The sequence below is a fragment of the Vidua chalybeata genome, chromosome 31, assembly GCF_026979565.1.
Source record: "Vidua chalybeata isolate OUT-0048 chromosome 31, bVidCha1 merged haplotype, whole genome shotgun sequence".
Lineage (NCBI taxonomy): Eukaryota > Metazoa > Chordata > Aves > Passeriformes > Viduidae > Vidua > Vidua chalybeata.
Window position 1 is genome coordinate 582615 of NC_071560.1, and position 13107 is coordinate 595721.

Below are 13107 nucleotides of genomic sequence, written 5' to 3' on the forward strand. Positions count from 1 at the left end.
TTCTCTTTTCTCTGCTTCTCTCAGGAGAAATCCTGAGAAAGCCAAGTCTCACTCTGTTCAGAGGGCGTGTGAATGCCACACTCCCCCCTTCAAAGGACATGCAACTCTGAGTGTTGCCCTGATTTTTAAAAGCGTTTTCTTTTACAGTTCTTTTGAAGGTTTTAAAGTTCTCATAAAGGTTCTTTAGCCTTCTGATAATGTTTAAATATTTGAGAGTCGGAGTTCCCACACAACTTCATGCAAAAATAGAATAGTTTCTATATTTCTGTGGGTGGAGAGAAATGATTGATTGATCTTTGGACCAGTGTGGTTAAAGAGGTGGTCATTCCAATCCACGGTCATCTTTGGAATTCTATAAATACCAGAAATTCGAATAAAACTTCCTCTTTTTTTTCCTCTTTTGAACTTCCCAAGCGGCTCTGTGCTCATTTCTTGTCCAACAGCGACATCTGGTGGCGCCGCATGTGAACGATACCTGTGGGCGACGTCTTGATTAACCCTCTCTCTGCCGGCCCCGACTGCAGCCCTTGTGGGCATGTCTGCTTCTGTGGCTTCTGTGGTTGTCGCCCTGGTGTTGGACAGCTGGCAAGATGTCCTGGAATGGAACTGGGTGTCTGTCTCGTGGTTGGGATTTGAGTCCCTGTTCCTCTGGGGAAGGGAGCGCAGGTTTTTTCCTGAGCCGGAGGAGGAGTTCTCTAAGGAGGTGTGGTCTGGCTTGGGGGAGGACCTCGGGGGCTTTCTCGCTGCTGAGGGTTACAGTGCAGGTTCTGTGCGGATGCTCCTGCTCTGGAAACGCATTGTCCGCCTGTTGCAGGGGTCGGAGTCCCCCAGTGTGAGAGACGGTCCGAAGTTTCCTTCATTTGCCTCACGACCGTCACAAGGACCCTGCAGACCCTGACAGGAGTTCTGGCCTGGCCCAGGTGGACGCTTGCCCAGTGACTGCCAGCAGGTGCGCTCGCTGTGCTTCTACAGAACGCTGCATTGTGACAAGCGGTGGCTTGTCCCTGCATGCCAGCACCTGTTTCACAGACCAAGGGGCTCTTCACAATGGCCCGTCAATCTCGCCCACCTTCTGGCCAGATGCCACTCGCTTTGGCTAAAGACTGTATAAACTGTAACTTTTTGGGATGACTTTGGTGAACCCCCACTGCCAACAGCGAATCCATGTGGCAGGACCATTGAGGATCTTGTCTTGACGGTGGTAGCTCTATTCCCCTTCCTCTCTTTTCTCTCTATTCTCTATTTCCCTTTTCTGTCCCCTCTATCACATTTGCTGTCGGCACCACAATAAAGGTGCATTTGTTGTGATTAAACCGATGGTCCCCTGCCGTTTGCCTTTTTGCACTTTTGGGATCAGTTAATGAACTATCATGACATCCTGCACAAGCGATCGTGACTCCCCTAAAGCCCTGGTTGGGTGCTGAGTGATGCTGAGGGCTTTTTGGAGGGGGAGGCAGGAATTTTCCCCCACTTTTCCCCTGGGAGGCTGCGCTGCATGACAGGTCTAGCTCTGCCGGGCTGGGCCGGTCCCTTGGCCGGCTGGATTCGAGCGGCCAGCGACTGCTCAGAAGTGGCCGGGTCAACCCTGCCTGTCCTAGCGCTGCAGGAGCGGCAGAGTGGGCTGGGGGTTCCTCTGCAGCTCTATGGACACTCCCTCCACGGTGTCAGGTCACCGTGCATCCGAGAGAGCAGGGGCGATTCTGGTGGGAGGTCAGAGATAAAATCGACGACACGATTGCTTCTTCCCCTGAGCGTGGCCTCCTGGGTTGCGGAGATGGGATTTCTGGCCCCTTGACCCCTTCTGATATTAGGAGTTTGGCTCGTATTCTTTTTCAGCCTGTGAAGTAGGACATTTTTGAGACCAAATGGGCTGAGCTGGCAGCCAGAGCAGTGGCTCACAATGCTGCGCTGGGTCAACAGGATCCCAGGCGGGTTGTTGGTGCTGATGTATTGATGGGCACTGGCAATTATTCTGGTCCTGGTGGGCAGGTTGGGTTCGATCCCCTGGTGCTTGTCCAGTGTCACTCGATAGGCGTGGCAGCGTTGGTTCAGACCATAGAAATGGCTGCTCCAAAGGAGTCATTTGTGGCTGTTGCCCAGGGAGCCGATGAGTCGTACCTACACTTTGCAGAGAGGCTATCTGTCTCTGCGGAGAAGCAGGTGGGAGATCCTGAGGCAAGGAAGCTTTTGCTTAAACACCTTGCAAGATATAACTTCAACACCAATTGTAGGAGAACCACAGAGGCTCTTCCTGGTGATCCTTCTGTCCCTCAGATGGCAGAGGCCTATGCAAAAGTAGGCACCTCAGGTTGTAAGGTGGCTGCCTTGGCTACTGCTGTGCAGCTTGCCATGGCTACTGCCGTGCAGCTGGTCTGGGCAGTGCCGCAGGGTGGGCAGCGACAGCAGGGGAATTCTCAGGCCAGCAAGAAACGGGGAAAGAAGGTACAGCAGGTCACAACTCCCTTGTTTTATGTGGCCGGTGCGGAAGGCCGAACCATACTGCAAATGTCTTCATGTTTTCATGCTAATGGCCAGGCTTTGCCAGGCTTGGGAAACGGGAAGCAGAGCGCGAAGGGGAGGCACACCCAGACATAAACGTCTCTCCAAGCCCCGGTGCCCATGGAGGTCTGCTCAGCTGGCTTGCAGCCAGCACCTGCGGCTCAGCAGGTGTGGATGTCTGCACAACAGCAACAGTTGTCTTAGATTCTGGCAAAATCCATAAGGTTCCCCTGGACGCCGTTGGTCCCTTGGGTGAGGGTATGAGTGCTCTCCTTATGGGGACATCTAGTGCCACACTTCAGGGCATCACTGTGCACATGGGACTCATTGATGCAGATTTCACGGGACAGATTTGTGCCACGGTCTCCACACCCACCCCCCCGTCACCCATCACAATTTGCTCAACTTGTGCCTTTTAAGTCTTCTGTTCACAGGACAGTTGATCGGTCGTGAGGTGGCTTTGGATCCACTGGGCCACCTCAAGTTCACTGGTCTGCTGTCCTGACCAAAAAATGTCCTGAAATACTGTGTACCCTATCCCTCCCTGGCACAATGCTGCCGGAGATTCATCTCCGCAGGCTTCTTGACAGCGGTGTGGACGCCACAGTTCTCTCCCTTGCCGCCTGGGCCCTGGAGTGGCCCTTGGATCTGGTGGGATTGGGAGGAACAGCGCATTGCTACGTGAGCCCGCAGCCCGTGCTGATCGCGAACCCATAGGGACAGACGACCATGATTCGGCCTCACGTTACTTCAACTAGCATTAACCTCTGGGGGAGGGATGTTCTGTCCACGTGGGGGGTGCGCATCGGTACGGATTTTTGACGGGGGCAACTGCGATAAAGGGCACAGAGTGTTCTACACCTCCTTTATGGTGGCTGGTGGAAAAACCCGTCTGGGAGAACCAGTGGCCCCTCGCTCAAGACAAATTAATCGCCCTTCGAAACCTGGTGCAGGAGCACCTGGACCAGGGTCATTTGGAGCCTTCTATCAGTCCCTGGAACACTCCTGTCTTCTGCATCAAGAAGTCTGGGAAATGGAGGTTGTTACAAGACCTCCGAAAGGTCAATGCTGTGATGGAAAGCATGGGAACATTGCAGGCGGGCATGCCATAGCTGACCGTGCTTCCTGCAGATTGGCCGATCTTCATCGTGGATTTGAAGGATTGTTTCTTTACAATTCCTTTGCATCCCGATGACATTTGCCTTCTCGGTGCCAGCAATCAACAATGCTGAGCCCGCACAGCGATATCAATGGAGAGTTTTGCCCCAGGGGATGCGCAATTCCCCAGCCATATGCCAATGGTATCTGGCTCGTGCCTTGTCTGGAGTTCGCAAGCAGTTTCCTGGTGCACGTCTGTATCATTATATGGACGACATTTTGGTGGCTGCTTCCACCCAGCATGAGCTGCTGAGGATTCAGCCTCGGTTGCTCAATGCTTTGCATGCACATGGGCTGCAGATGGCTCCAGAAAAGGTTCAACAACAACCTCCTTGGAAGTATTTGGGGGTCAAAATTCTGGAACAGACAATCTGACACCAGGAGGTGCAATTTGTGCATTTGGTGAAAACACTGAATGATGCCCAGAAATTGATGGGGGTCATCACTTGGTTACGTCCGTACCTGGGACTAACCAACGCACAGCTGTCTCCTCTGATTTGTTGAAAGGAGACTCTGATCTAAAGTCGCCTCGCACACTGACCCCTGAGGCACGTCAGGTGCTGGAGGAGGTTCAGCGGGCTGTTTCTGCCCGCCAAGTTTATCGCATTGACCTCTCTGTTGATGTCACTGTGTTCGTTACCACTCCAGATTCGCATCCCACGGGTATCATTGGCCAATGGAGTGACAAATGGTCCGATCCCTTGCACATCTTGGAATGGGTTTTCCTGCCCCATCAGCCACAGAAGATGGCAACTGAATTGGCTGAGTTGCTTGCTCGGTTGATAATCAAATGCCGGCAACGGTGTTTGCAACTGATGGATGCGGATCCCTCAAAGATCATACTCCTGGTATCCCAGGAGAATTTGGACTGGAGCTTTGTGCACAGCGTGTCCCTGCAATGTGCTCTGGAAAATTTTTCAGGGCAGATCACTTATCATCTGCCCAGCCACAAGCTACTGCAGGTGGCGAAATCCACACAAATTTCTTTGCGGCCCAAAAATAGTCAGGAACCCCTGCAAGGGCCCACCGTCTTTACTGATGGTTCAGGGAAGACAGGAAAGGCCATTGCTACTTGGAAGGATGGATCTGAGTGGCAGGTCCTGGAAGGTCATGAGGATGGGTCAGCCCAATTGGTTGAATTGAGGGCTGCTGTCATGGCATTTGAGAGATTTTCCCAGGAGCCTTTCAATTTGGTCATGGATTCCGCCTATGTGGCCGACATTGCACAGCGATTGGGTCATTCGGTCTTGAAGGAGGGCAGTAATCCTGCCTTGTTTCATTTACTGAAGACCTTGTGGTGTGCCATTCAGGCCCGGGCTCATCCGTTTTACGTTCTGCATGTCAGGAGTCACACCAGTTTGCCAGGCTTTGTGGCAGAAGGTAACGCGAGGGCTGACAAGTTGGCTAACCCAGCGTGGGCAGCACCTCGGCCTGACACACTCGGGTGATCGCTGCGATGATTCCTCCACGAGTGGACACTGATCATTGTTCATTTTCCTTTTTAACATTGTTGAATTTTCCCTTTCAACATTGCTCATTTTCTTTTTTCACAGAAAAAGGGTGAGATGTCTCCCTGGTTTTTAAAGGCGTTAAAAGTTTTCTTTTGCAGTTCTTTTGAAAGTTTTAAAGTTCTCCTAAAACTTCTTCAGCCTTCTGATAATGCTTACGTATTCGAGAGTCGGAGTTCCCACACAACTTGATGAAAAAATAGAATAGTTTCCGTATTTCTCGTATATCCCAAATGCTCCCCGCATTTTTTGTATTTCTTGTATATCCCGAAGGCTACCCGACCAAGCCCCGCCCCTTTTCTGGGACCCGCCCCCTTTCCAGGCCCGTTTAGTTGCCCACCCCTTCTGCCCTTGGTCACGCCCCCTCCCCTCCCCATTGGCCACCACACCCATTTTCCCACGCTCCCATTCCCAACCCTTTCCAATCCCCACCCTGCTGCTTCCCATTGGCCGCCCACGTGGCCCCGCCCCTTTGTGGGCGTGGCTACAAGACCGATCGGCGTTTATTGAAAGGCTCCGCGCAGCGGCGGCCCCGGGGGGTGGAGCCAGCCCGGCCCCACCGGGGGGGCTCGGGGGGATCCGGGGGGGTCCGGAGGGGCCGGGGGGGCTCAGGGGGGCCCCGGGGGGTGGAGCCAGCCCGGCCCCGGCGGGGCCCAACGCGGGCCGGGGGCTCGGGGGGCCAGGGGCTCGGGGCGTTTTGGGGGGGTTCAATCAAGGGGGGGGCGTGGTGAGTGGGGGGGGGGTCGTGGTGAGTGTGGGGAGGTCCCATGGATTGGGGGGTCCTGGTGAGTGGGGGGGCGGTGAGGGGCGTTCTTATGGATGGGGGGGCAGTGAGTGGGGGGTCCTGGCGCACTGGGGGGGGATCATGGATCGGGGGGGTCCCAGTGCTTTGGGGGGGGTCGGTGAAGGTGGGGAGGCAGTGAATGGGGGGGGGTCCGGGTAAATTGGGGGGGGGGTCCCTGGTGATAACGGGGGGTCCCTGGTGATAACGGGGGGGGGGGGAACAGGACCGAGCCCCAAGGGACCCCCCCGGTGCTGGGGACCCCCCTGTGCCCCCCCAGCGCGTGGAGCCCCCTCCGGTCTGCCCCGGTCCCGGCGCTGTTCCTGGGGGTCTCGCAGCTCGGGGGGGGTCAAAGGGGAGGGGGCGGAACCCCCATGATGGGTGGGGGGCACAAAGGTGCGGGTCCGGGCCCGGTGCTCGGGAGGGGTCGGTGCTCGAGGGGGGGTCCGGTCCCTGTCCCGGTGCACAGGGGTGGCGCTGCCCGGGGGTCCCGGTGCCCGGGGGGGTCCCGGGGTTCGAGGGGGGGTCCAGTCCCAGTCCCGGTGCTCAGTGAGGGGGGGTCGATGCACGGGGGGGTCCCGGTGCATGAGGAGGGTCCAGTCCCGGTGCTGGTGCACGACACGGGGGGGGGGGGGGGTGCACAGGGGGGGTCCCGGTGCTCGGTGATCTGGGGCGGGGTCTCCGGTGGTCCCGGTGCCTGAGGGGGGTTCCGGTGCTCGGTGATTCGGGGGATGTCTCCGGTGGTCCCAGTGCATGGGGGGGTCCCGGTGCTCGGTGACTGGGGGTGTGTCCGGTGCTCCCGGTGCCTGAGGCTGGCGATGATCGAGGGGGGGTCCGGTGGTGCCGGTGCCCGAGGGGGGGGGTCAATGCTCGTGGGAGGGTCGCGGTGCTCAGTGACAGCGCTGATTGATGGGGTGGGGGCGTCTCCGGTGGCCCCGGTTCCTCGGGGGGGGGGTCCGGTGGTGCCGGTGCCCGAGGAGGGGAGAGGGGAAACTCGAGGGTCCTGATGCCTGAGGGGGGGGTCCCGGTGCACGAGGACGGTGAAATTCGGGGGGGGTCCCCGTGCTCAGGGGGGTCCCGGTGGGTGCCCGAGGGCGGCGTGTGACACAGAGAGAGACCCCGGTAACACCAGGGACCCGCACATGGGGGCTGGGCCGGTCCTGGTGACACTCAGGGGGCTCTTGGTGGCACAAGGACCACTCCCCCCCAATTTCTCTTGTACTAGGTCCCGGTGACACGAGGAGCTGGTGGCACTCGGGGGGCTCTTGGTGGCACAAGGACCCCCCCAGTTTCTCCTGCACAAGGTCCTGGTGACACTCGGAGCTGGTGGCACTTGAGGAACCAGTGCCACCAGCACTGTGGTGGCACTGTGGTGGCCCCTTGTGGCACTCGGGGGGCTCTTGGTGACACTCGGAGCTGGTGGCACTCGAGGGTCTCTTGCACGAGGCACCCGCCCCGTTCCTCTTGGTGACATGAGGACATGGTGGCACTCGGCACCCTCACACGAGGGCTGGGCTGGGTCCCGCTGCCAATCGGAGCCCCCTGAATTCCTCTGGGTGCCACAAGGAGCCCTCGGTGAGGGGCTGGTGACACTCGAGGGGCTCTGGCACGAGGACCCCAAATTCCTCTTGGTGACACGGGAAGATGGTGGCACGAGGAGCCCTTGCGGGGGACCCCAAAATTCTCACACGGGGGACCCCAAATTGTCGCACGGGGACCCCCAAATCCTGGCCCGACCCCCCCCTTTCCCCGCGCGAGGAGCCCTTTGCACGAGGATCCGCTGCTCGAGGACCCCCAAAATTCCTCGCGCAAATCCCCCCAAATTCCTCGCATGAGACCCCCCCCAGGGCGAGCCCCCCTCGCCTCCTCCTCCTCCTCCTCCTCCTCCTCACCCCGGGGGTCTCCGGGTGCTCCCCCCCCCCCGCCCTCCCCTTTCCCCCTTTTCCCCCAGGGTTGGGGGGGTCGGGGGGACTGAAGGGGGGTGCGGGTGCAGTTTTTGGGGGGGTCCCGGCGACCCCCGGGGCGGGGGTCAGTGCTCAGCAGCGGGGCCGCGCCGCTCGCAGCCGTTGGCCGTGATCGGGGGTGGCGGGGGCGGAGGCGGGGGCCGCCCGGGGACCCCCCCGGCCCCCCAAATCACACCCGGGTCTGCTGCACCCACGGCGGAAAGCTGCCTCTCCTGCAAGGCACCGAGGGGGCTCATTCACCCCCCCGCCCCTGCCAGCGCCGCCCTGAGTGTCCCTGAGTGTCCCCTGCGTGTCCCTGGGTGTCCCCAAGGTGTCCCCACGCCCTCCCCCCACCCCGTGCGGGGCTCACTCACCTGCGGCACCGGCGCGGGGCCCTCGGGGCGGCCCGAAATCAGCGCGAAATGCGCCCAAAACCACCCGTGACCCACGCCGGAGTTAACCCCGAACCCCTCAAATTAACCTCAAACCCCTCACGTTAACCCCGAACCCCTAAAGGTAACCCTGAACCCCTAAAGTTAACCCTGACCCCCTAAAACTTCACCCCGACCCCCCCTAAAGTTCACCCCAAGCCTAAAAGTTTCACCCTAAAATTAACCCTAAAACACGAGGGACGACCTCGGTTTTTCTCCACCCCCTCCAAAACTGAGGTGACTCACCCGCAAAATTGTCCCCACCCCCCCTAAAATTGTCCCCAACCCCCCCCCCAATTGTCCTGGCGCTCCCTCAGCTGTCCCCAACCCCCCCCCCCCCTCCTGAACTGTCCCCACCCCCACCCGCGGTGACAGGACATGGCACACGGACACGGGTGTCACCTCCCCCCCGGTGAGATGGGGACAGACACAAGACACGAGGATGGTGACGGTGACGCGGCGCCAGCGCTGGGGGACACTTGGTGACAACCCCCCCCAAACCTCCCCCCCCAACCATGGTCACCCCCCCCTCCCCCGGGGGGGGATGGGGACAATGGTGGCACCTCCAGGGGATGGGGACAGGGCCAGTGGTGGCACCTGAGGGGACATAGGGACACCTGGGGTGGTGGCCCCAGGGGGTGCCCAATGTCCCCAAAGGGTCCTCAGTGTCCCTAAGGGACATGGGGACACCAGGAAGGACATGGGGACACCGGGGGTGGTGTCCCCAGGGGGTCCCCAGTGTCCACAAGAGACATGGGGACACCGGGAAAGACGTGGTGACATCAGGAGGGACAAGGGGACACCTGGATCCGTGTCCCCAAGGGCTCCGTGGGGACAAGGAGACACCTGGATCCGTGTCCCCATGTGACACAGGGACACGGGAGGGACAGGAGGACACCAGGAGGGACATTGGGACACCTCAGCCCATGTCCCCAGGGGACATGGGGACACCAGGAGGGACATGGGGACAGCAGGAAGGATGTGGGGACACCTGAATCCATGTCCCCAAGGGACATGGGGACACAGGAGGGACATGGGGACACTGGGGGTTGTGTCCCCAGGGGGTCCTGAGGGACATGGGGACACAGGAGGGACATGGGGACACCTCGATCTGTGTCCCCAAGGTGTCCCTTGTGTCCCTGTAGAACGTGGGGACACAGGAGGGTCTTGGGGACATCTTGGATCCATGTCCCCAAGTGTCCCCAGTGCCCCTGAGGGACATGGGAGGGACATGGGGACAACGAGAATCTTGGGGACACCTGGATCCATGCCCCCAAGGGGTCCCAATGTCCTTTGGGGACAGAAAAGGGTCTTGGGGACATCCAGGTCTCCCCAAGGGGTCCCAATGTCCTTTGGGGACATCTGGATCTGTGTCCTCAAGGGGTCCCAGTGTCCTTGAGGAACATGGGAGGGACATGGGGACACAGGAGGGACATGGGGACACCTGGATCCGTGTCCCCAGTGTTCCCGAGGGAGGGAGAAGGGACATGGGGACATCCAGATCTGTGTCCCCAGTGTCCCTTGGGGACAGAAAGGGTCTTGGGGACATCTGGGTCCGTGTCCCCAGCGGTCCCCAATGTGCCTTGGGGACACGGGAGGGACATGGGGACACGGGAGGGACATGGGGACACTCCAGATCCATGTCCCCAAGGGTCCCCAATGTCCCTTGGGGACACCTGGATCCGTGTCCCCAAGGAGTCCCCAGTGCCCACGAGGGACATGGGGACACTCCAGATCCATGTCCCCAAGGGTCCCCAATGTCCCTTAGGGACACAGGAGGGTCTTGGGGACATCTTGGATCCGTGTCCCCAAGGGTCCCCAATGTGCCTGAGGGACGTGGGATGGACATGGGGACAGGGGAGGGACATGGGGACACCCGGGAAGTGTCCCCAGTGTCCCTTGGGGCCAGCAGAGCGCTTGGGGACATTCCGGATCCATGTCCCCAAGGGTTCCCGGTGTCCCCTGGGGACACGAGAGGCTCTTGGGGACATCTGGGATCCGTGTCCCCAAGGGTCCCCCTGTGCGGCCTGGGGGGTGGCAGGGAGGGGACAAGGACCCACCTGGGGTGTCACCGGTGGCCGAGGGTCCGGTGCCACTGGCGGGGCTGGGCCGCGCTACCTGACGGACAGCTGTGACAAGAGAGACACGGGAGGGGACATCAGGGCCACCGCGCCACGCGGGGACACGGCCCGGCCGGGCTGGCCCCGGGGTGGCCCCTGAGGTGGCCCTGAGATGGCCCTGAGGTGGCCCCTTAGGTGGCCCTGATGTGGCCCCTGAGGTGGCCCTGAGGTGGCCCCTTAGATGGCCCTGATGTGGCCCCTGAGCTAGTCCCAGGGTGGCCCTGAGGTGGTCCCAAGGTGGCCCCGAGGTGGCCCTGAGGTGGCCACGACCTGAGGAGGGGGCACAGGAATGGCCCCGTCGCTGGGGGGGCGGACATGGGGGTGGCCTTGGGGACACCGGGGTGGTGCGGTCCCTGCGGTGGGGTGTCACCTCTGCCCTGAAATGTCCCTCTGGTGTCACCCCGGGGGTGGCCCTGTGTCCTGTGGGGGTCACTTTGTCCCCTCAGGGATGGCCTTGTCCCAACCGGGGGTGGCCCTGTCCCTCCAGGAGTGGCCCTGTCCCTTCCAGGGGTCACTTTGTCCCCTCAGGGGTGGCCCTGTCCCCTCTGGGGGTGGCCCTGTCCTTCTGGGGGGGTCACTTTGTCCCCCCAGGTGCGGCCCTGTCCCTTCCAGGGGTCACTTTGTCCCCTCTTTGGAGTCACTTTGTCCCCCCAGGGGTGGCCCTGTCCTCCTCAGGCCCCCTCTGGGGGGTCGCCCTGTCCCCTCTGGGGGTGGCCCTGTCCCCTCCAGGGGTCCCTGTCCCCACACCCAGGGGTCCCATTGTCCCCCTGGGGGTGGCCGTGTCCCCCTGTGTCTCCCCCCAAGTGCCACCATGTCCCCCCCAGGGGTGGCCTTGTCCCCCCACAGCCCCCAGAGGGGACAGGAGCCCCCCCCCAGAGGGGCCCAGAGACCCCCAAAAATCCCCAAAAAACCCCAAAATCTCCTCCCAGAATGCCCAATGACCTTCCAGGGACACCCAGAGACCCCCAAAACCCCCACAGACCCGAAATGACCCCCCAAACCCCCCCCGGGAACACCCATAACCCCCCAAACCCCAATAACCCCAGAAATACCCCCCAGAGACCCCCAAACCCCCCCAAAATACCCCAAAACCCCCAGAGCCCCCCAAAACTCCCCAAAAATACCTCCAGAGCCCCCTGGGAATGCCCAGGACCCCCCCAAAATGCCCAAATATCCACCACAGACCCCAAATAACCCCCCAAAAATACCCAATAACCCCCAGAGATCCCCCAGTAACCCCCCAAAACCCTCACAGACCCCCCAAACCCCCCTAGGGACACCCATAGCCCTCCAAAACCTCCACAGACCCTCCCAAAACCCCCAGAGACTCCCCCAAACCCCCCTCGGGACACCCATAACCCCCCCAAAATCCCCAAATATCCCCCACAGACCCCCAGTAATGCTCCTAAAATACCCAAATACCCCCCAGGGACACCCAGAACCCCCCAAAATATCCACAGACCCCCCCCCAAAACCCCCATAGACCCCCTCAAACCCCCCTAAAGAAACCCAGAACACCCCTCAAACCCCCCCTCGGGACACACATAACCCCCCCCCCCCCGAGCCCCCCAAAACCCCCCCAGACCCCACAAAACCCCCCTCGGGACACCCAGAACCCCTCCAGACCCTCCAGAACATGCCTAGGGATGCCCATAACCCCCCCAAAACCCCCACAGACCCCCCACCCCCCCCTAGGCACACCCATAACCTCCCCCCAGACACCCAGACACCCCCTCTCGGGACACCCAGTACCACCCCAGACCCCCCCAAAACCCCCCTAGGGACACCCATAACACCCCCAAAACCCCCACAGACCTCCCCACACCCCCCTAGGGACACCCATAACCCCCCCAGACCCCCCCAAAACCCCTCTAGGGACACCCACAACCCCCCCCAGACCCCCTCAAACCGCCCTCGGGGCACCCAGGACCCCGTGAAAACTCCCATGTACCCCCAGGAGCGCCCCAAATCCCCCACCCGAGCCCCCCGCCCGCCCCCAGCGCGGCGTGGGATGGCCGATGTCACACGGAGCAGAGCAATGACATTGTAATTTCCACCTGAGCGTCGAGCAGCCGCCGCCGGCCCTCGGATGGGTCGTGGGCGCCCAAGTGATCCCTGCGCAGCTCCTGCTCCACCAGCATCAGCCTGCGGGGCCAGGCTTCACCGGGGTCATGCTGCCACCCCCCCGGGGACATCCCCGGCGCACCCAGGGACACCCCCCGGGGACGCGGGGACAGCCCAGGGACAGCCCGGGGACGTGGGGACAGCACGGGGACAGCCCGGGGACATGGGGACATGGGGACAGCCCGGGGACAGCCCAAGGAAAGCCCGGGAATGTGGGGACAGTCCCCGGGGACGCGTGGACAGCCCAGGGACAGCCCAGAGACATCCCCGGGGGACAGCCCAGGGACAGCTCAAGAAGATGGGGACAGCACAGGCACACTCTCAGGGACACCCTGGGGACACCCTGGGGACAGCCCCGGTGGCCCCTGCGCAGCTCCTGCTCCACCAGCATCAGCCTGCGGGGCCAGGCTTCACTGGGGTCATGCTGCCACCCCCCCGGGGACACCCCCCAGGGACGCGGGGACAGCCCGGGGACAGCCCAGGGACGTGGGGACATGGGGACAGCCCGGGGACATGGAGACAGCCCTGGGACAGCCCCCGGGG

At 61.2% G+C, this 13107-nt stretch overlaps 1 protein-coding gene across 10 annotated transcripts in view; it reads right to left on the minus strand.

Annotated features, from left to right (window-relative positions):
* Window positions 1-7777: 7777 nt before the first annotated feature.
* The window catches only part of SYNGAP1 (synaptic Ras GTPase activating protein 1), a 36237-nt gene continuing 30907 nt past the window's right edge, over window positions 7778-13107 (minus strand). For 3 of the 10 annotated variants that reach the window (XM_053967755.1, XM_053967753.1, XM_053967760.1), the window contains 3 exons: window positions 12498-12598; window positions 10381-10449; window positions 7778-8122 (listed from right to left, as the gene is read on the minus strand). In XM_053967755.1, coding sequence (XP_053823730.1) covers window positions 7983-8122; window positions 10381-10449; window positions 12498-12598 — 310 coding nt within the window. In that variant the 3' untranslated portion in view covers window positions 7778-7982. The remainder of the gene's footprint in view (window positions 8123-10380; window positions 10450-12497; window positions 12599-13107) is intronic. The other 7 variants (XM_053967762.1, XM_053967761.1, XM_053967757.1 and 4 more) reach the window with 5 other exon arrangements.